This window comes from Pseudophryne corroboree, chromosome 7 (assembly GCF_028390025.1).
Source record: "Pseudophryne corroboree isolate aPseCor3 chromosome 7, aPseCor3.hap2, whole genome shotgun sequence".
NCBI lineage: Eukaryota > Metazoa > Chordata > Amphibia > Anura > Myobatrachidae > Pseudophryne > Pseudophryne corroboree.
This window is the reverse complement of record NC_086450.1, coordinates 111,566,920-111,591,712: the sequence shown is the minus strand read 5'-3', so window position 1 is coordinate 111,591,712 and position 24,793 is coordinate 111,566,920. Positions and strand designations below refer to the sequence as shown.

Genomic DNA, 24,793 nt, shown 5'->3' with positions numbered 1-24,793 from the left:
TAAGTAAAAAGTGTAGTCAACATTTCAGTTATGTTATCATTGTTATATTACTGTGATGTATTAGTTATGATAGGATTTTCATTTTGCTATATGCTTTATGTCACATTCGTTGCTATTTAGTTTCTCAGTAGAGGTATGCGCATTACTTTGGCTCTTTCGAGTTGTACTGCAGCTTGCTGTTCTCTCTCTTGGCGTATGGCTTCCCTGTCCTCTTCCAGAGAAACATCCGAGTCTGATGGTCTGCTGGTGTAAGAATCTGCTGATCCCTAGAAAACACAGAACAGGAATTACTGCAGGTCATTTAGAGAATCCAATATGACTGTGATACAACCTACTGTACGTACATTTCCTACTATGGAAACAGGATCGCCGACCAAACTTTGAGTCTTTTTACATTTACAGTACTGTGTTAAAGTGGCTGTTTACTGATCTTTGACATTATCCCAGTTCAATACATGTGTTAAAACCAGTTACATATACATATGCATAAGTAGTGATGTGCACCGGAAATTTTTCGGGTTTTGTGTTTTGGTTTTGGGTTCGGTTCCGCGGCCGTGTTTTGGGTTCGAACGCGTTTTGGCAAAACCTCACCGAATTTTTTTTTTTCGGATTCGGGTGTGTTTTGGATTCGGGTGTTTTTTTCAAAAAAACCTAAAAAATAGCTTAAATCATAGAATTTGGGGGTCATTTTGATCCCATAGTATTATTAACCTCAATAACCATAATTTCCACTCATTTTCAGTCTATTCTGAACACCTCACACCTCACAATATTATTTTTAGTCCTAAAATTTGCACCGAGGTAGCTGTGTGACTAAGCTAAGCGACCCAAGTGGCCGACACAAACACCTGGCCCATCTAGGAGTGGCACTGCAGTGTCAGACAGGATGGCACTTGAAAAAAGTATTTCCCAAACAGCACATGACGCAAAGAAAAAAAGAGGCGCACCAAGGTCGCTGTGTGACTAAGCTAAGCGACACAAGTGGCCGACACAAACACCTGGCCCATCTAGGAGTGGCACTGCAGTGTCACGCAGGATGGCCCTTCAAAAAAATACTCCCCAAACAGCACATGACGCAAAGAAAAATGAAAGAAAAAAGAGGTGCAAGATGGAATTGTCCTTGGGCCCTCCCACCCACCCTTATGTTGTATAAACAGGACATGCACACTTTAACGAACCCATCATTTCAGCGACAGGGTCTGCCACACGACTGTGACTGAAATGACTGGTTGGTTTGGGCCCCCACCAAAAAAGAAGCAATCAATCTCTCCTTGCACAAACTGGCTCTACAGAGGCAAGATGTCCACCTCCTCCTCATCGTCCGATTCCTCACCCCTTTCACTGTGTACATCCCTCCTCACAGATTATTAATTCGTCCCCACTGGAATCCACCATCTCAGGTCCCCGTGTACTTTCTGGAGGCAATTGCTGCTGGTGAATGTCTCCATGGAGGAATTGATTATAATTCATTTTAATGAACATCATCTTCTCCACATTTTCTGGAAGTAACCTCGTACGCCGATTGCTGACAAGGTGAGCGGCGGCACTAAACACTCTTTCGGAGTACACACTGGAGGGAGGGCAACTTATGTAGAATAAAGCCAGTTTGTGCAAGGGCCTCCAAATTGCCTCTTTTTCCTGCCAGTATATGTACAGTCCGTACGTCTGACGTGCCTACTTGGATGCGGTCACTCATATAATCCTCCACCATTCTTTCAATGGTGAGAGAATCATATGCAGTGACAGTAGACGACATGTCAGTAATCGTTGGCAGGTCCTTCAGTCCGGACCAGATGTCAGCATCAGCAGTCGCTCCAGACTGCCCTGCATCACCGCCAGCGGGTGGGCTCGGAATTCGTAGCCTTTTCCTCGCACCCCCAGTTGCGGGAGAATGTGAAGGAGGAGATGTTGACGGGTCGCGTTCCGCTTGACTTGACAATTTTCTCACCAGCAGGTCTTTGAACCTCTGCAGACTTGTGTCTGCCGGAAAGAGAGATCCAACGTAGGTTTTAAATCTAGGATCGAGCACGGTGGCCAAAATGTAGTGCTCTGATTTCAACAGATTGACCACCCGTGAATCCTGGTTAAGCGAATGAAGGGCTCCATCCACAAGTCCCACATGCCTAGCGGAATCGCTCTGTTTTAGCTCCTCCTTCAATGCCTCCAGCTTCTTCTGCAAAAGCCTGATGAGGGGAATGACCTGACTCAGGCTGGCAGTGTCTGAACTGACTTCACGTGTGGCAAGTTCAAAAGGTTGCAGAACCTTGCACAACGTTGAAATCATTCTCCACTGCGCTTGAGACAGGTGCATTCCACCTCCTTTGCCTATATCATGGGCAGATGTATAGGCTTGAATGGCCTTTTGCTGCTCCTCCATCCTCTGAAGCATATAGAGGGTTGAATTCCACCTCGTTACCACCTCTTGCTTCAGATGATGGCAGGGCAGGTTCAGGTGTTTTTGGTGGTGCTCCAGTCTTCTGTACGCGGTGCCTGTACGCCGAAAGTGGCCCGCAATTCTTCTGGCCACCGACAGCATCTCTTGCACACCCCTGTCGTTTTTAAATAGTTCTGCACCACCAAATTCAAGGTATGTGCAAAACATGGGACGTGCTGGAATTTGCCCAGATGTAATGCACGCACAATATTGCTGGCGTTGTCCGATGCCACAAATCCCCAGGAGAGTCCAATTGGGGTAAGCCATTCTGCGATGATCTTCCTCAGTTGCCGTAAGAGGTTTTCAGCTGTGTGCGTATTCTGGAAAGCGGTGATACAAAGCGTAGCCTGCCTAGGAACGAGTTGGCGTTTGCGAGATGCTGTTACTGGTGCCGCCGCTGCTGTTCTTGCAGCGGGAGGCAATACATCTACCCAGTGGGCTGTCACAGTCATATAGTCCTGAGTCTGCCCTGCTCCACTTGTGCACATGCTCTGTACTATGACATTGGGCATCGGCCTTGGCAGACGACGTTGATGGCATTTCATCGTCTCGCTCCATGACTAGTGGCAGCAGCTTCAGCACGAGGTGGAAGTGGATCTTGATCTTTCCCTATTTTTTTAACCTCCACATTTTTGTTCTCCATATTTTAATGCGCACAACTAAAAGCCACCACAGGTATACAATGTAGATGGATGGATAGTATAGTATTATATTACTTATGGACGACGAGTGCACTGACGACACAGAGGTAGGTACAGCCGTGGCCTACCGTACTGCTATATATATATATATATATAATATACTGTATAATAATAATGGACCTGGTGGACACTGTCAGCAGACTGCTAAACTAGTATGAAGAAAAAAAAAGCCACCACAGGTATACAATGTAGATGGATGGATAGTATAGTATTATATTACTTATGGACGACGAGTGCACTGACGACACAGAGGTAGGTACAGCCGTGGCCTACCGTACTGCTATATATAATATACTGTATAATAATAACGGACCTGGTGGACACTGTCAGCAGACTGCTAAACTAGTATGAAGAAAAAAAAAGCCACCACAGGTATACAATGTAGATGGATGTATAGTATAGTATTATATTACTTATGGAGGACGAGTGCACTGATGACACAGAGGTAGGTACAGCCGTGGCCTACCGTATTGCTATATATATATATATAATATACTGTATAATAATAACGGACCTGGTGGACACTGTCAGCAGACTGCTAAACTAGTATGAAGGAAAAAAAAGCCACCACAGGTATACAATGTAGATGGATGGATAGTATAGTATTATATTACTTATGGACGACGAGTGCACTGACGACACAGAGGTAGGTACAGCCGTGGCCTACCGTACTGCTATATATATATATAATATACTGTATAATAATAACGGACCTGGTGGACACTGTCAGCAGACTGCTAAACTAGTATGAAGAAAAAAAAAGCCACCACAGGTATACAATGTAGATGGATGGATAGTATAGTATTATATTACTTATGGACGACGAGTGCACTGACGACACAGAGGTAGATACAGCCGTGGCCTACCGTACTGCTATATATATATATATATATATATACTGTATAATAATAACGGACCTGGTGGACACTGTCAGCAGACTGCTAAACTAGTATGAAGAAAAAAAAAGCCACCACAGGTATACAATGTAGATGGATGGATAGTATAGTATTATATTACTTATGGACGACGAGTGCACTGACGACACAGAGGTAGGTACAGCCGTGGCCTACCGTACTGCTATATATAATATACTGTATAATAATAACGGACCTGGTGGACACTGTCAGCAGACTGCTAAACTAGTATGAAGAAAAAAAAAGCCACCACAGGTATACAATGTAGATGGATGGATAGTATAGTATTATATTACTTATGGAGGACGAGTGCACTGACGACACAGAGGTAGGTACAGCCGTGGCCTACCGTACTGCTATATATATATATATATATATATATATATATATATATATATATAATATACTGTATAATAATAACGGACCTGGTGGACACTGTCAGCAGACTGCTAAACTAGTATGAAGAAAAAAAAAAGCCACCACAGGTATACAATGTAGATGGATGGATAGTATAGTATTATATTACTTATGGAGGACGAGTGCACTGACGACACAGAGGTAGGTACAGCCGTGGCCTACCGTACTGCTATATATATATATAATATACTGTATAATAATAACGGACCTGGTGGATACTGTCAGCAGACTGCTAAACTAGTATGAAGAAAAAAAAAGCCACCACAGGTATACAATGTAGATGGATAGTATAGTATTATATTACTTATGGACGACGAGTGCACTGACGACACAGAGGTAGGTACAGCCGTGGCCTACTGTACTGCTATATATATATATATATATAATATACTGTATAATAATAACGGACCTGGTGGACACTGTCAGCAGACTGCTAAACTAGTATGAAGAAAAAAAAAGCCACCACAGGAGTGTTTTTCAGGCAGACAAACGTATACTGGACTGGTGGTCACTGTCAGCAAAACTGTGCACTGTACTCCTGCTATAACTGCTCCCCAGTCCCCACAATTAGGCAGTGTGAGCAGTGCACTCAGCACAGATATATCATGCAGCAGTGCAGCACACTGAGCACAGATATGGTGGAGCGTTTTTTTCCAGGAAGAGAAACAACAGATTAAACTCACTGGTGGTATTATAATCAAAACCCTGCACTGTAATCCCTAACAGCTGCTCCCCGTCCCCAATCCTCCCCACAATTATAACTAAGTCACTCTTTTCTACTATAACGGAGAGGACGCCAGCCACGTCCTCTCCCTATCAATCTCAATGCATGTGTGAAAATGGCGGCGACGCGCGGCTGCTTATATAGAATCCGAATCTCGCGAGAATCCGACAGCGGGATGATGACGTTTGGGCGAGCTCGGGTCAACCGAGCAAGGCGGGAGGATCCGAGTCTGCCTCGGACCCGTGTAAAAAGGCTGAAGTTCGGGTGGGTCGGTTTCCGAGAAACCGAACCCGCTCATCACTAGTCATTTGTTGTATATTACATTATAGGGGGTCATTCCGAGTTGTTCGCTCGTTGCCGATTTTCGCAACGAAGCAATTAAGGCAAAAATGCGCATGCGCATGGTACGCAGTGCGCATGCGGTCAGTATTTTAACACAAAACTTAGTAGATTTACTCATGTCCGAACAAAGAATTTTCATCGTTGAAGTGATCGGAGTGTGATTGACAGGAAGTGGGTGTTTCTAGGCGGAAACTGGCCATTTTGTGGGAGTGTGCGGAAAAACGCAGGCGTGTCAGGGAAAAACGCGTGAGTCTCTGGAGAAACGGCGGAGTGGCTGGCCGAATGCTGGGCGTGTTTGTGACGTCAAACCAGGAACGAAACGGGCTGAGCTGATCGCAGTGTAGGAGTAAGTCTCGAGCTACTCAGAAACTGCTAAGAAATTTCTATTCGCAATTCTGCTAATCTTTCGTTCGCAATTCTGCTAAGCTAAGATACACTCCCAGAGGGCGGCGGCCTAGCGTGTGCAATGCTGCTAAAAGCAGCTGGCGAGCGAACAACTCGGAATCACCCCCTATATTCTACAAATGTGGCTTTGATCTTTACCATATATAAAAATAGTAAACCCACCTAATATTTATGATAAGGCAGACTTAGCAATCATAACAAGTTTGTTCCAAGTTTAAAAGAATAATATGAATTACAGTAACCCATTACGTTTTCGCACAGCGGGCGATCATATCCGAACTGCGCATGCACCGCAATGCGTATGCACCGCAATGCGCCAGCGTAACGCACGGCTGCAAAGGGGATCGCCGGTCAGCGACAGGTTTGTGCGAAGGATCCATTCGCACAGGCGTGCGCAAGGAGATTGACAGAAAGAGGGCGTTCGTGGGTGTCAACTGACCGTTTTTAGGGAGTGTTTGGAAAAACGCAGGCGTGTCCAAGCATTTGAAGGGAGGGTGTCTGACGTCAAATGCGGTCCCGAACAGGCTGATGTGATCGCAGCGGCTGAGAAAGTCCGGGGCTGCGCAGAGATTGCACAAAATCAGTTTGTTCAGCTCTGCTACACATGCGTTTGCACACTTGCACAAAATACACTCCCCCTGTAGGCAGCAACTATCTGATCGCAGGACTGCAAAAATCGCTGCCCAGCGATCAGATCTGAATTACCCCCGTAGTTTTGCCCATTTGCTAACAAATTTGCTGCTGCAATCAAGTCTGAATTAGGCCCGATGAACGGAGACTGACCTGCCATGAAGCAAGCAGAACAAGAGAGGTTGTGCTGTGCAGATGCTTTTAGATAATAACAGATGATGAAAACACAGTTCTTAACATTACATAGCAATGAATGTAGTATTATGTGCTTGATGGAAATAAGGGCCCTCATTCCGAGTTGTTCGCTCGGTATTTTTCATCGCATCGCAGTGAAAATCCGCTTAGTACGCATGCGCAATGTTCGCACTGCGACTGCGCCAAGTAACTTTACTATGAAGAAAGTATTTTCACTCACGGCTTTTTCATCGCTCCGGCGATCGTAATGTGATTGACAGGAAATGGGTGTTACTGGGCGGAAACACGGCGTTTCAGGGGCGTGTGGCTGAAAACGCTACCGTTTCCGGAAAAAACGCAGGAGTGGCCGGAGAAACGGTGGGAGTGCCTGGGCAAACGCTGGGTGTGTTTGTGACGTCAACCAGGAACGACAAGCACTGAACTGATCGCACAGGCAGAGTAAGTCTGGAGCTACTCTGAAGCTGCTAAGTAGTTAGTAATCGCAATATTGCGAATACATCGGTCGCAATTTTAAGAAGCTAAGATTCACTCCCAGTAGGCGGCGGCTTAGCGTGTGTAACTCTGCTAAATTCGCCTTGCGACCGATCAACTCGGAATGAGGGCCAAGATGGGGAAACTTGAGGAGGCACACAGAGTAAGAGAAGCAGTACTGCTACTGTGCAATTGTCCACACGTGCAGACTGATAAAAGATTCTACAAACAGAAGTAGTACAATGGTAACAGTTTAGCATACCCTCCAACTGTACTTTTTTGGCAGGTACAGTACTTTTTTTTATGGTCTGTACCGATTTTTGGCTCTCCAAACGCTCATTGAATATATAGGAAAAGGGGTGTGACCACGCCCCTTTTACCTGTGACCACGCCCCTTTTCTAATTTGTACCGTAAAATGTTGGAGGGTATGGTTTAGTCTTTAAAAAAAACAGAATGTTGATGACTGAGTACGGGGACATTGTCCAACATTTTAATAAGACCTTCCGATAAAAAAGAAGCAATAAGAAATCAAATACGGTACCGCCAATGTTCACATCCAGGGGTAGGGACTCCGATAAGAGCATAGGCATTATCTATAATGGCTGCAAAGTGTGCAGTGTACACAGGCCTCTGGGTCTAGGAGGGCCCACATCCCGCACACCTTGCACCCATATAATTATACTTACCCCTCCAGAGTCCAGCGGTGCAGACATAAATCACTGGAAAAATGGTCGACACGGCCATTTTCCCAGTGATTTGTTCATGCGTAATAGAGATGCCCCATTGGAACAGCGGTTATATCAACGGGAAATCACAGGTCGCACTGGAGTTCTGGTACCAAAATCCAAGAGAAAGGAGTTTGATAATTTTACTGCAGGAATGGAAGCACAGACAAGTCACATGCTGTCTGCCATGCTGGTGTCCATTTTGAGAATCATTTAAGGAACATGTATGAAAGTCTGCTGCCCATCTGCGAGTACCGTGGATACCAGAATGGAGAACAGCTAAAGGTGAAAGTTGTAGTTAAATGATGCCATGGGGAGAGGAGTGGCCCTTATATAATGGAGAAGCGTGTGAGTTAGACTAACCCCAGAATGAGCGTCAGCTCTTTGGCCTTCGTGTAAAGTGATATCATTTGACAGTCATGTAACTAATGCTGTGAAGTAGAAGATGTGATACACTTGATGCTTTAGTTCATCAGAGAGGTGGTCTGGTGCCTATTCCTAGTATCAGCTGAACTTGCCCTCTGCTACTATAAATGTGTGGCAGCTCTATATAATAAAACAAAACTACTCTTGTTATTAAACCTGCATTTGCAGGGGCACCTGTACAGTGAGGTAGTCACAGGGATTGGGATGAAGAATACTGAGCTATACCCCGCAGTTGCCATTTTGAAAAAATTCTGAAGCCAGTGTAATTTTAAAATAAAGTTAATTCAAAAAGATGAGTTGGATGAGTGACAGTTGGAGTTGAGGAGAGAAGAGAGATGGAGGGGAGACGCCACTGCATAGTGATAAGCAGCTGAGAGAGACAGAGGAAACAGAAAGTGTCCGGGACTTGCAGTGTCACATGCAAAGCCAAGAGAGTCATGTCCAATTGTATGCTATGCCTAATGTGGCCGAAAGATCCCTCTCGCATCACAATGCGGAATGTAACCCATAGCCTTCTTTAGGGTAACGCCAGCAAAAGCTGGCATTACCCACTGCATCAAAGCCTTGCAGTGCGGGTCTTAGTACATATGGAAAATACAGCCAAAGCCCAATAATGGGAGTTTTCACGGCTTTGGACACATTTCCACTGTGCATCCGAGGGTTCATGAGGTAATGGGATTACTATGGAAAGGGACTGAGTGATATGGATGAAGGAGGGCTCAGGGAGCAATGAGACTGCTATGAAAGAGAGACATAGCTAATGGAGGGAGGGGTAATGAAACTGCTGCAGTGGGGGGGATACAGAGGGAGGGTTTTTGAGGTGATGAGACAGCTATGGAGGGGGGGAGGCAGAGATATGGAGGCAGGAGCCAGTGACAGAGCTACGGAGGGGGTAATTAAAGAACCATGGAGGTAGTAGAAAATGAGAGAGCTTTGCATGCTAGTGCTTTATGGCAGATGGAGATTAAGGGTAGAGGGACAATTAACGGCCCACTAGCAAAACTTAACTGGTTGTTAATGGGGGCTAGAATGCTCACTCATTGGAGGAATGTAATTATTTGCAATGTACCATTCCGCAATGGCACAATGCATCCAATAGAGGTGGTCATTCCGAGTTGTTTGCTCGCTAGCTGCTTTTAGCAGCATTGCTAGCAGCATTGCACACGCTAGGCCGCCGCCCTCTGGGAGTGTATCTTACCTTAGCAAAATAGCCAACGAAAGATTAGCAGAACTGCTACTAAATAATTTGCTGCAGTTTCTGAGTAGCCCCAGACCTACTCCTAGATTGCGATCACCTCAGTCCATTTAGTTCCTGGTTTGACGTCACAAACACGCCCTGCGTTCGGCCAGCCACTCCCCTGTTTCTCCAGCCACTCCTGTGTTTTTACCTGGCACGCCTGCGTTTTTTAGCACACTCCCAGAAAACGGCCAGTTTCCACCCAGAAACACCCACTTCCTGTCAATCACACTACGATCACTCGAGCGATGAAAAACCGTCGCTCGAGCTTGTGTAAATCTACAAAGTTTTGTGTGAAAGTACTTAGCGCGTGCGTGCTGCGTACCATGCGCATGCGCATTTTTGCCGTTTTTTTACTTAATCGCTGCACTGCGAAAATCGGCAGCGAGCGAACAACTCGGAATGACCACCAGTATTGCAAGTTTTCATTGCAATGTCAACATTACTATAAATAGCAGCAGTAGCGGATCTTGCCATGGGCAAGATCCGCTGCTGCTGTGGTGCCCCCCGCTGCCGCGGCCCCGCAGTCCGTTGTGAAGGGAAACTAGACGCTACGCGTCTAGTTTCCCTTCGTGGGCTGCCCGCTGTGAAGGGAAACTAGACACTACGCGTCTAATTTCCCTTCCTGGAGAGGACCTTCACTGTAATGATGTGCGGTGCGCGTTGACGTCATCGCGCACCGCACAGCAAAGGTCCTCTCCACGAAGGGAACTAGACGCTTAGCGTCTAGTTTGCCTTCGTGGAGAGGACCTTTGCTGTGCGGTGCACGATGACGTCATCGCGCACCACACATCCTACAACAGTACAGGGGGCGTAACTGACCATGCCCCCTGTATGAAGCTACGCCCCCTAATGCCGCCTGGGGCGCCAGAAGCCCCGGAACCGGCCCTGAATAGCAGATACGTGTGCAGCAGCAGCACATCACACAGAACTAAATTCCCACATTGTTTCTCTTTCAAAGAGGATTTGATTTTAAGTGTGTATATGTAAAATCTATATATCTTTTCCAGACAGGCCTATTACCTTCTAGGGTTTATACAAGCCCCAACTAAACTTAGAACATCTGCAGGCAGTTGCACCAAGTTCTCAAGATGACAAGTGCAGGTAGGACATAACTTTTTTTGGCCTTCTTTATTGTATGTACTTTTTGTTGGTATTATATGGGAATATAATATATATGACATTTTGACAATCATTCTGTCGACACTGCCTATGTCAGAACCTCGTTGCCGACACCAGTACATTATGCTAATATTGCTTAAAGTATTATAATGGTGTTGCTAATCTAAACTTAAACATGCTGTAAAAGCAGCATGTTTAAAGGTATACTAGCAAAAATGTTAAACTACTTTGTGTAGCATTTTCATGTTGGTAGCATACTGGTCCCCGGTAACAGGGCTCCAACATTTGCAATGTTGTCATAATGATTGTCTATATCTGCACTGCGTACCATGGTATGGTCGCTCTTCCACATAGGAACAAGGGGTGGACTGCCAAGAACTGGTAATCCAGCAGTGCTTACATAGCGGCGGCCTATATTTATGGAAAGTGCATGGGTGCATGGCTCTACCCCCATCGCAACACCACCATACCCCAATTATGGTGCCACAGCAGTGATTATTCTCTGGAACTGCCACTGCGCGCTGGGCTCAATGTCCGGTTCAGACCGTCCACCCGGTCGCTCTGCAACCTGCCTCCTCCTCCTCCTCTGCATATTGGGCAGGGCTTCAGGGTTTCTATGATATTTCCTACTACACACACACTAAGGTCAATTTCTCAGAGATCAATTAGCGTATGAGTATATCTTTGGAGTGTGGAAGGAAACTGGAGTACCCAGTGGAAACCCATGTAAAGAACATACAGATATTGGGGGTCATTCCGAGTTGTTCGCTCGTTGCCAATTATGCTGCGATTTGTTGCAAAATGCACATGCGCAAGGCACGCAGGGCGCATGCGCTAAGGTATTTAACTAAAAACTTAGTAGATTTGCTGTGGATTCTGCAGCGCTTTTCAGTCGCATTGCTGATCGGTGAGAGATTGACAGGAAAGGGGAGTTTCTGGGTGGTAACTGAGCGTTTTCAGGGAGTGTGCTAAAAAACGCAGGCGTGTCAGAGAAAAACGCGGGAATGTCTGGAGAAACGGGGGAGTGGCTGGCCGAACGCAGGGCGTGATTGTGACGTCAAACCAGGAACTAAATGGACTGAGCTGATCACAATCTGTGAGTAGGTCTGGAGCTACTAAGAAACTGCAGCAAATTATTTAGTAGCAGTTCTGCTAATCTTTCGTTTGCAATTCTGCTAAGCTAAGATACACTCCCAGAGGGCGGCAGCCTAGCGCGAGCAAACAACTCGGTATGACCCCCATTGAGCCTAATTCAGACCTGATTGCAGCAGCACATTTTTTCTCTAATAGCCAAAACCATGGCCCTCATTCCGAGTTGATCGCTCGCAAGGCGAATGTAGCAGAGTTACACACGCTAAGCCGCCGCCTACTGGGAGTGAATCTTAGCTTCTTAAATGTGCGACCGATGTATGCGCAATATTGCGATTACAAACGAGTTAGCAGTTTTTGAGTAGCTTCAGACTTACTCTGCCTGTGCGATCAGTTCAGTGCTTTTCGGTCCTGGCTGACGTCATAAACACACCCAGCGTTCGCCCAGGCACACCCACCGTTTCCCCGGCCACTCCTGCGTTTTCTCCGGAAACGGTAGCGTTTCCAGCCACACGCCCCTAAAACGCCGTGCATCCGCCCAGTAACACCCATTTCCTGTCAATCACAATGCGAACGTCGGAGCGATGAAAAAGCCGTGAGTAAACTTACTTTCTTCATAGTAAAGTTACTTGGCGCAGTCGCAGTGCGAACATTGCGCATGCGCACTAAGAGAATTCTCACTGCGATGCGATGAAAATCTCCGAGCGAACAACTCGGAATGAGGGCCCATGTGTAGTGCGGGAGAGGGGGGGGGGGGGGGGTTGGTCAGATATAACATGTGCAGAGAGAGAGTTGGGTGGGGTGTGTTCAGAATAAAATCTGAATTGCAGTGTAAAAATAAAGCAGCCAGTATTTAGTCTGCACAGAAACAAAATAACCCACCCAAATCTAACTCTCTCTGCACAAGTTATATCTGACCCCCTTGCGGTGCAACATGGTTTGCACATTAGAGAAAAATGTTGCTGCTGCGATCAGGTCTGAATTAGTCCCATGGATGGAAGATAAAAAATGTACAATGTAGTTCCAGTAGGTTGAGAAACAGATACATCTGAAATAGTACGGGAGCTTTAGGTGACATTCTGGACTTCATGGCAGAGAGGTACAAGGTGCCCACACTTCCAGGCGGAGCATGATTTCTAAGTTATGTAATCACATCACTCAAGATGTTAAGTTGTAAATATTTCAGATTTAAGGGAAGAAAGAATGTAAGCTGCTTCCGTCTCCTCCACATGAAATGCCATACTACACACCTATAATTTCACGCTGAGTGTGATTGTGAAAACGGCTTTCAGATGCATGCAAACAGCTTAACAGAGTTCAAGTGAAAATGAAAACAGTTAACCCTTCAGTTTCCAATATACAGCAGATCTATCTTCATTCACATGGGATTTTCTTGCTTCTGTTTAGTCATCAGTTTACTTTTCACTGATTGATTTTTTTTTCTTTTAAATGTACCCTAGTGTTTTCTTCATATGTTTGTAAATCCAGTCATCAGGACACAGAGACATGTGAGTTCACTGCTGTGCTGTTTATTCCATCACCAACTCCAGACACACTGCACACTGGACCACCCACTTCCCAGCATCCCCCTGGTCCTCACTGAAGATTCTGGCTTACACAGATTAGTAAGGGAGTGTCTACAAATATTAAGCATTCTAATACACTAACTTCACATCCTCTTTTCTTTAAAGATAAGCCCTATACGCTTCAATGCAACAATTAACAACGTTATATTAAGAACATCATCTAAAACGTTTCAATGAGTCTCTCAGGTCTGCGTATTTCCCTTTTGGGTCTTTCATACACAGTCTGTGTTTCATCGACCATGTTGGACCTTTCTAGAATCGTGGTTGGTTCACCATTATCAGGATTATCATACATGTCAGATGAAGGGTATTCTTCAGTCATGTTGTCTTCATTATGGTTAGGTTGAGATCTTAAATCCACCCGATTTCTTCTTACTTCCGTTCCACACTCTGTACATATAGTATAAGATCTTGGTGCTACTTGTGCTTGCACAATACCTTTCTGCACCCAAATACCTTTCTCGTGATCTCTGAGACAGACTTGGTCACCCGATTTTAGATCAGATAAGCTTTTTGTTCGTCTGTCATGGAACAGTTTCTGTTTCGCCTGTTGACGTTCCTTGCTCAGTCTGACCAACGCGGAGTTATGTGTATTAAGCAGTTCATCATGTATCGGGAGATTTGCTCTAATCCTGCTTCCCATCAGCATTTGTGCAGGAGAAAGTCCATTCTGTAAAGGTGTACTGCGGTAGATTAAAATACTTTTGTAGAAATCTTCTTTACCTTCTTGAGCTTTTTTCATGAGACTCTTTACAGTTTTTACTGAACTTTCCACCAACCCATTTGAGCGTGGATAGTGGGGACTTGACGTAGTATGGACAAATTCCCATTCATCAGCAAATTGTCTAAATTCAGCACTGGAAAACTGAGGACCATTGTCAGTGAACACTTCCATAGGAACACCATGCCTTGCAAAGATTGACTTCATGCAATTGATTATGGCTATACTAGTAGTTGTATGTAGTGTCTTCACCTCAGGGTAGTTAGAGTAATAATCAGTCACGACAATGTACGTTTTCCCATTACAATCAAACAAATCTGTGCCAACTTTTTGGTACGGTCTCTCTGGCACTGCGTGAGGACTCAGTGGCTCGACTTGTTGTTTCGGTTTATACGTAACACATAATTCACATGTAGCTGTAGTCTGTGCTATGTCTTGGTTCATTCTTGGCCAATACATAACTTCACGCGCTCTCCGCTTACATTTTTCTTCTCCTAAGTGGCCTTCATGTATCTTGCACAGCATAGTTTTTCTTAGTCGTGCAGGTATGACAAACCTATTGCCTTTGTATATAATACCATCGACAACTGTAAGGTCACTGCGGTACATCCAATAATCATGGATAGACAGCGGGCACGCATGTTTTTCTGCTGGCCAACCTTTCAGAATGATATCTTTCAGCACTTTCACTGTGTCATCTGTCTCAGTTTCTTTCCTAATCTGTTCTTGTCTTGCAAGAGACACTGGTAGAGAAGCTATGATCAAATTAACATAGGCTTCTATCTCTTCATCCATCAGACTTTTGGAACCTTCACTTTTGTCCACAGCATGAGAAAGTGTATCAGCAATGTACATGTATTTGCCGGGACAGTACAGCAAGTGTACATCATATTTCTGTAGTCTGACAAGCATTCGTTGAATTCTCATGGGACAGTCATGTAATGATTTAGTCATGATAGCTACCAATGGCTTGTGGTCAGTTTCAACTGTAAATGTTTGACGATACACAAACTGATGAAATCGCTCACATGCATATGTGATCGCTAGAAGTTCTTTTTCTATCTGAGCATACCTTGTTTCAGCACTTATCAGTGCTTTTGATGCATAGATTACTGGTTGCCATGTATCCTCATGTTCTTGTAACAGCACTGAGCCTAGGCCAAATTGCGAAGCATCTGCTGAAATTCTTATTCTTTTCGTATGATCAAAGAATTTTAACACTGGTTGCTCTGTAATGATCTGTTTCAAGTTTTGCCAACTTTCTTCTTGTTCATGTGACCACATCCACTCGTTATCTTTGTCCAACAACCATCTAAGAGAGGCTGTTCATTCAGAGAGTTGAGAAATAAACTTTCCTAAGTAAGTAATCATTCCTAGGAATCTTCTGACGTCGTCTTTGTTGTTAGGACGTTCCATGTTCACTATGGCTGATATTTTCCTTGGGTCTGGTTTTACACCTTGATCCGAGACCACGTCGCCCATAAAGGTAAGTGTATTCACGCCAAATTCACATTTGTCCTTGTTTAGCTTTAGATTCACTTTCTTGACAAGTTCCATTACTTGTCTCAATCTAGAATCATGTTCTTCCTTTATAGATCCCCAGACAATAATGTCATCCATCATTGTTTCAACACCTGGAATATGTTCAAAAATCATGTGTATCTTTTTGTGATATACTTCTGGAGCAGACAATATTCCATATGGTAGTCGAAGAAATCTGTATCGACCTTCTGGTGTATTAAATGTACAAAGCTTTGAGCTGGCCTCATCTAGCTTCATTTGCCAGAATCTGAAGATGCGTCCAATTTACTGAACCCTTTTGCTCCCGCAAATTGCGACATGATTTCATCTCTGGTTGGTAGTTTGAAATGTTCTCGTTTAATAGCTTTGTTTAAATCTCTGGGGTCTAGACATATTCTGAGTTGTCCATTTTTCTTTTCAACAATTACTAAGGAGCTTACCCATTCAGTAGGCTCATCAACTTTCTGTATCACACCCAAGGCTTCCATGCGATTTAACTCTTGTTTCAGTTTTTCTCTCAGCGCAAACGGCACTTTTCTACAGGGGTGTATCATTGAAGAAACTTACGTGTCTATATTTATTTTATGCTCTCCAGGCAAACAACCTAGACCTTCAAACAAGTCTCTGTATTCTGTAAACATCGATTTGCAGTCATCTTCTACTTGTGATGTCACCATAAAAACTTTCTTTAGCAAGCTTAGTTTCTCACAGGAACTTAATCCTAGAATTGGTTGCACATTTCTATCCACAATCATTAGAGATGTTTTAAACTGTTGTCCCTTATATTTCAGTGTCACTAAGCATGTATCTTTCACAGGAATTTCCTCCCCAGTGTACCCTGTAACTTTCACTTTGGCTGGATGAATTTTAGGTTTTACTCTAAAAGTCTTATAGTCTTGAAACGATATTAAATTCACCTGCGTGCCAGTATCAAGCTTAAAGGGAATGACAATCTCATTCACAGTTAAAGGGACAATCCATTCTTTCTTATCTGCACTGCAAAGTTCAATGCAATCCACAAAGAATTCCTCTGTTTGTTTAACAGCATGCACTGTGGTTATTTCCCTTTTCATTTTACAGCATTTGGCAAAGTGATTAAGTCTACCACATTTCATGCAGGTTTTACCATAAGCAGGGCACATTTTAGGATTGTGAGCATTACACATCTACTACACATTTCCTTATTAGACTGTGGCTTAGACTGTTTCATTCTTGAGAATGGAGGTTTGCTTGGCTGTGTTCTGCACTACATGGACAGCAGCATCAACTTCCTTGTGTAACGTTTTGGCTTGAAATCTAGTTATTTCTGCAGATCTGCACATAGTCACTGACTTTTCTAGTGTTAGGTCTTGCTCTCTCAGCAATCTCTCTCTGAGTCCATTATCAGGTAATCCACAGACAATACGATCTCTAATCAGTGAATCCTTTAAATCACCAAACTCACAGGTTTTACTGAGTGATTGCAGCTCTGTAACATACTGATCAAATCCATCTACAGACTTCTGATCACATGTGAAAAACTTATATCTTTCATATGTCACATTTTTCCTTGGCACAAAGTAATCTTCAAACTTTTGCATTATAGAAGATAGCACCATATTCTGCCCCTCAGCAAACTGAAAACTATTATAAATGTCCAGCACATCCTCTCCTATCACATGGAGGAAAATGGATGCCTTCGTTTTGTCAGCCTCTATTAGCTCCACATGCAGCAAGATATATATTAAACCTCTGCTTAAATATTTTCCAGTTTTCAGACAAGTTACCAGACATCCGCATGCCAGTTGGAGGAGCCAGTTTATCCATGGTTACTCACTGTTTGAAGAGGGGAGCACACGGCAGGCTTTGGAGACACTATCACAGCCTTACAGACTGCTGCAGGATTCTTTCACACTCTGAGAGCACTAGCAGTCCAAGTTAAACTTCTTCTGACACCATGTTTTGTTCATATGTGTGTAAATCCAGTCATCAGGACACAGAGACATGTGAGTTCACTGCTGTGCTGTTTATTCTATCACCAACTCCAGACACACTGCACACTGGACCACCCACTTCCCAGCATCCCCCTGGTCCTAGGGACCATCACTGAAGATTCAGGCTTACACAGATTAGTAAGGGAGTGTCTACAAATATTAAGCATTCTAATACACTAACATCACACCTAGCTCAATGTATAATGCGAGTAGGGCGCTATCCACATTCTGGTTGCTCACACTGTGATAGTCCTGATCAGAGGTGCAAGTTGAAAAAATTACAGCGTGCGTGCCAAAAAATGGGTGTGACCACATGGGGCATGGCCAATGAAAATGAGAGCATTATACACATATGGGGGGGGGGGGTTGATACATGTATGACCCCAATAGTGCAGTGCCAGATACAAATAATATGCCCCCAATAGTGGCAGATACACACATGCCCCAATAGTGCAATGCCAGATACACATATGCCCCCAATAGTAGCAGATACACATATTCCTACAGTAGTACAGTGCCAGAGATACATATGTCCCCGCAGTGCCAGATATGCCCCCACTGTGCCAGATACAAATATGCCTCCTCAGTGCCAGATAGACATATGCCCCCATGGTGCAAGATATGCCCCCACAGTGCCAGATACACATATGCCCCACAGTGTCAGATAGGCCCCCACAGTGCCAGATACACATATGCCCCCACAGTGCCAGATACACACATGCCCCCAATAGTGCAATGCCAGATACACATATGCCCCCAATAGTGGCAGATACACATATTCCTACAGTAGTACAGTGCCAGAGATACATATGTCCCCGCAGTGCCAGATATGCCCCCACTGTGCCAGATACAAATATGCCCCACAGTGTCAGATAGGCCCCCACAGTGCCAGATACACATATGCCCCCACAGTGCCAGATATGCCCCCACAGTGCCAGATATATAACCACTGTGCCAGATACACATATGCCCCCACAGTGCCAGATACACATATGCCCCCCAGTAGTGTAGTGCTAGATACACATATGACCCCACAGTGCCAGATACACATATGCCCCCAGTAGTGTAGTGCTAGATACACATATGACCCCACAGTGCCAGATACACATATGCCCCCACAGTGCCAGATATGCCCCCATTGCGCCAGATACACATATGCCCCCAGCAGTGCAACTCATGGTTGTTGTTGTTGTTGTTGTTGCTGTTGCTGCTGCCTGGGGCTAGCTCTGCAGTGTCACTGTGTCGGGCAGAGGAGAGTGCAGCACGTGCCTCTCCTGCCCTCAGTCAGTGTACTTGTTCCCAGTTTCCACACTGGCTCAATGTATAACATGCAGAAAAGTCACTGCTGGTACAGTGTATAACACAGAGTGCAGTCACTGCTGGCACAGCGTATACCACAATATGCTGTCCCTGGTGGTACAGTGTATACCACAGTATGCTGTCCCTGGTGGCACAGTGTATACCACAGTATGCTGTCCCTGGTGGTACAGTGTATACCACAGTATGCTGTCCCAGGTGGTACAGTGTATACCACAGTATGCTGTCCCAGGTGGTACAGTGTATACCAGGGTATGCTGTCCCTGGTGGCACAGTGTATACCACAGTATGCTGTCCATGGTGGCAAAAAAATCGCAGTGAGCCCTGTGATAATTTCGCCAGCTCAGGCTGGCAAAATCACAGGGCAGCATTGCGATATGCAGCCTTTTGCACATCTCTCTCTGCCCCCTGGCAGAGAAAGCTGTGTGGGGACTGGGCTCCAGTGATCAGCTCTGTTTGTCCGATGGACACACAGGCTGATCACTGGTAAAAACATACCCGTGCAGGAGCTGGTGATCGGTGCTCTTGTGCGGAATGCCGGCCGCTAGGTCTTCCATATGCTACGCTGTGACCCCTGGTGCAGTAAAGTGACGCTGCAAAACAGCAGCTCACTTTACAGCACCGGGGGTCACAGCAGCACACAGAATCCGGCACCTGGCAGCCCTGCTGGAGCAGCGATGACCAGCTCACTGGACTGTTGAGTATATTAAGTATATTTATCGTGTGGGGGTGATCCATGGCGCAGGGGGGTAGTAGCGACAGGGTGGGGGTCGACCCAGTGGCCGCGGTAGCGGCAATGTTGGCAGTTGCGGAGCATGAGCAGCAGGACATAGGGGTATTTTTCACTAAAAATACCCCGATGAAGCTGCGGAGAGGCTTCGCAGGGACAGAGCGAGCGCAGCAAGCCACTGACTCTGCTGCATGGCGAGGGCAGTGAGCCCACAAGGGACTTATTGTGCTCGCTTCCCCCTGCCAGCATTCCGCTGCCAGAATACCTGCGCCGGTATGGTGACCGGTGGTCACGCATACCCAACCCCCTGCAGTGCATATGGTTTTGCCCATTACAGAAAGATTTTGCTGGTGCAGTCAGGTCTGAATTAGGCCCTTTGACCACTTGCATCTGATGCCAAAGCTTCATCCACCTCTGAATAAGGCCCAGCCTACCCCTGATCTGACCTCCCGATCTGACCATTGCAGGAGTGGTTGAAGCAGTTTATCAGATAAAGCTCCTGCATACATATCTATACAACCATCGGGCCAATCAGCCAATTATCAGCTGATATTACCACTAATTGAATAGTGTGTACCTAGCATTAGTCTAACAGAGAAGATGTAGTGGTGTGACCCCAGTTACACTTCCAAATGTAGATGAAACGTGTTACTTAACAAGGGTTCCTTCAGATCAGCGCTGTCAGTACCTACTAATGCCATACCTCCCAACTGTCCTGATTTTGGCGGGACAGTTCAGTTTTTCTGGAACTGTTCCATTGTCTCACCCATGGAACGCAGTGTCCCGCGGTGGGGGGGGGGGGACAGTTGGGAGACTTCTATCACCCACCCAGAGCAGTGTCGAATTGTGTTCATTGTGAAAGAGGGTCTGACAGAGCGCTGGTCATGCCTCCACATCGGCAAAAACGGGAGCGTGGCCAGCAACCGCTGCACTTTCCACGAGACCATGCCCCCTGGCCACTAGGCCACGCTCCTTATTTCGGTCTTGTGCCATCTGTGTCCCACCTCCTAACTTTAGAAAGTTGGGAGGTAATGCCAATGCTAAGCTAAGATTCGCATTATGGATCTGATATGTAAATTGATGCTAGACTACAGTATATCACACCGGGGTGGAGGGGGGGGGGGTGCTATTAGCTGCGATAACACGATTTCACGGTAAATTGCCGCAAATGCGATAATTTGATATCCTGTTAGCGGCGATAAGTTATCAGCAATAAGTCTTCATAGGGTTTATCACGGATTTCTCTTCACCACCTCTGAGCAGGTAATAAGTAGTGCAAAATCCCTATTTTAAGGTAAAAATATCAGGATTTGGTTCAGAACCCCTGGGACGCCCGCCTGAATGACTAATTAGGCACTTAGAAGTTTTTAACTACAGTATTTCGGCCAATAATGACATGTCACATTTGGGGCCAAATGTAATAGAGTGAGAGTTTCAGAAAGTGAGAGATTTGGTAAGTTTTTTCAGTTTTCTTTAAAGTGGCAATCATTTACACCGCAAAACCAGGTTGATCTTGCTGTGTAAATGATTGCCACTTTAAAAAAAAAACTGCAAAACCTTACCAAATCTCTCACTTTTTGAAACTCTCACTATTACATTTGGCCCTTGGGGTCAAAAAATGCAAAATGATGGAAATTGGGGTAAAAGGTATGGGACAGGTATATTGGGGAGCTTTATGAGTGGGACAAGTGTTTTGAGGCTTGGTCTGTTTCCACTTTTTTCTTAAAGTCCCTAAAATGACCCAAATATATACTTTTACCCATTTTTATGTACCCTACATTTAATGAGAGCAATTATTTTGCAGAAAAAAATTTGCTTTCTAAAATTTTTCCACATTGAAAAAAAAATGCATATATCAGCAATTTTACCAAATTTAATTACACCAAATAGTTGTATTATGGCCACTAATAGACTTCTATAATGTTTTCCTACATTAGTTTGGCTTTTCTTTATCGTTATCCCCATTATGGAATAGGATAGGTGTGATAAACGGGAGTGCGTAGGCTGCAAAAAGCAGATTTTTCATGAGATAGGTGCGATAACAAAAGCCGTGTACCCCATCTGTGTCACCCCTGTCTGTCTACCCCTCCCCTTTAGAATGTAAGCTCTCACGAGCAGGGCCCTCTTCCCTCATGTGCTTATCCTTTCTTACTTTAATAATCTTCAACTGCATCAACTCCAGCAGTCTTCTGCCACCTGATACTTATTCCAGTGTCATCTGCTGATGTAACTATGTGTATTTACCCTGTACTTGTCCTATACTGTCATCAACTGTAAGTTGCTGTTTTCCTGTTTGATTATTTATGTACTCTGTAATTGGGCGCTGCGGAACCCTTGTGGCGCCATATAAATAAAGGATAATAATAATAATAATTGTATTATCGCGGCTAGTTGGATACCCCCCATGGTCTAACAAGTGGGAGACATTGAAATACCTATATCACTATATGTCCAGAATGCAAGACGTTTAAACACTCAGAAGAACATTGCTAGCACAGACTAAGAAGCCAATTACAGTCGATCTATGCATCATTTCTAATGTGTCCTCCTCAGCCTATCAATACACAGCCCACCTCCACCCCCTCATTTCATCAACATACAATCCTCCGGAGATTACTGCCCACTCTGTCCAAATAACAGCAGCATCATACTGTAAGCCACTCAGAGATGGCTCATTTACCCACTTCTCCTATTATTCTGCAAATGTCTGCTTACATAATGCATTATGTTCATTTCACAATTCATCATGATTTCTCTACATTTAAGTCAAGGCTGGGACACACGCAGCATTCGCTCTACATCTGACAGGTTTTAACCCATTGTCGCCTGAGGCTTCCAGTGGTGCTTCACTGATTGATTTCCACCCTTCTTGGTGTGTAACCTACAGAGTGACAGGACCTCATCTGAACTGAAAGCTGTAAGATACAGAAACACAATAAACACAGTGTAAAAACACACATAGGGATTCAGTATGATATCCCAGTTGTCGGAAGACCGAAGCCGGGATCCCAACAACCGGAATACCGACTGCGAGCGCAGTGTGTCCCCTCGAGGGCTCGCTGCGGGCCCAGTTATATTCCCCCTTGGGTGGTGGCGTGGGAATTCCAAGCCAGCGGGCCCAGTTATATTCCCCCTTGGGTGGTGACATGGGGATTCCAGCCAGCGGGCCCAGTTATATTCCCCCTTGGGTGGTGACATGGGGATTCCAGCCGGCGGGCCCAGTTATATTCCCCCTTGGGTGGTGACATGGGGATTCCAGCCAGCGGGCCCAGTTATATTCCCCCTTGGGTGGTGACATGGGGATTCCAGCCAGCGGGCCCAGTTATATTCCCCCTTGGGTGGTGACATGGGGATTCCAGCCAGCGGGCCCAGTTATATTCCCCCTTGGGTGGTGGTATGGGGATTCCAGCCAGCGGGCCCAGCTATGTTCCCCCTGGGGGGTGGCGTGGGTATTCCAGCCAGCGGTCGGGATTTTGACCGCCGGTATTTCACCTAGTATTGTATCCAGACAGCCGGCAAAATGAATGCCTCCCATTATAATAAACACCTATATTTGGGTGCCAATTAAAATACATATATTGTAATTTGTAAATAAAAAGAGTAATTCCACTAGTTTTCACAATCATGCAAATATGACATTTGTTTTTTTAATGAATTAATTCCCCAAAACCTCATGTCTGAGACATCTGCCTTAGGTTGACAGGTTGGTCCAGGCAAAGAGACAAAGCCGGGCCACAAAATAGTGTGGCTACAGTATCTCCGATGGTGCAACATCTACAGATGGGCCAGAAATTGCCAACATAACATGGGCATAATGCCATAAGCATTATAATGCCCCATTGTACTAGCAATTTCCTGAGAGGGACCATTTTAAAAATATTTTCCTTTACTTGATTGTCATCAATGGTCCACATGCATGAACAACAAAATGTATACGTGGACAAAAACAGAAACTATAAAAGTATAAGAACAACATCACCTAATAACCTCCATATATACAATTCATACATTGCTGTCGGGAAAAAGCTACATCTCAATCGGCTTGTTCAACATAATATTGATTTGTACTGCTTATTTTAGGGCAACATAGAAAACTTCCAATAGTTTGGGTGAGATAAGTCTCCCAAGATTCCTTTTCACCTTAGTAAGAAGTAGAGATGAGCGGTTCGGATTCCTTGGAATCCAAGCTGCTCCGAACACTGGGGATCCCACATGGAGGCCGAACGTCATCCTCCCAGCGTCAGATACTCACGGGACTTGGATTCCATATAAGGCACCGGGGCCGGGACTCAGCGCCATTTCACTCAACACATTCTGCTTTTTGCTGCGTTATACTCTGCTGTTTTGGCTGTGCTGTGGCTAGACTTCAGAGACTCCAAACTTCACTAAGTGGCTGTGCACTGCAGTATAGTGACAGTGTATATAGGGGCACACTGCACTATACTCTGCTGTTTTGGGTGTGCTGTGTCCAACCAGAGACTCCAGACTTCACTAAGTGACTGTGCAGTCAGTATAGTGACAGTGTATATAGGGGCATGCTGCGCTATACTCTGCTGTTTTGGGTGTGCTGTGTCCAACCAGAGACTCCAGACTTCACTAAGTGACTGTGCAGTCAGTATAGTGACAGTGTATATAGGGGCATGCTGCGCTATACTCTGCTGTTTTGGCTGTACTGTGTCCAGAGACTCCAGACTCACTAGTGGCTGTGCTCTGTATAGTGACTTTGTATAGAGGCATGCTGCTGTATGCTGTGCTGTACTCTGCTGTAAACTGTACTATTTGCTGTGCTTCACCTTAGTGCGCTTTGTTCACGTGCATTTACAAGCCCTGCCGAACTGCAAGTTAAAAAACAGGAAAACAAACACACACACACACACACACACACACACACACACACACACACACACACACACACACACATATATTAGAAGAGGGGGTACCCAATTGCGCTAGGATAAAGGTAAAGCAGCACCTCTAGATCAACCTTCTGTTAGCCAAGATTCAAGAATAACACCTATCAACCTGATCTGAGGGCTCTAGCATTTTTGTTTGTTCCTAGTTTATACCATCCGTAATTTAATGGTTAATTTAAAATACATATATCAATAAAAT

General features: G+C 45.0%; 1 protein-coding gene across 2 annotated transcripts in view; it reads right to left on the bottom strand.

Annotated features, from left to right (window-relative positions):
• The window catches only part of CACNB4 (calcium voltage-gated channel auxiliary subunit beta 4), a 115,255-nt gene that overhangs the window by 55,373 nt on the left and 35,089 nt on the right, over positions 1–24,793 (bottom strand). For both annotated transcript variants that reach the window (XM_063933541.1, XM_063933542.1), the window contains exon 2: positions 147–266. In XM_063933541.1, the coding sequence (XP_063789611.1) occupies positions 147–266 (120 nt within the window). The remainder of the gene's footprint in view (positions 1–146; positions 267–24,793) is intronic.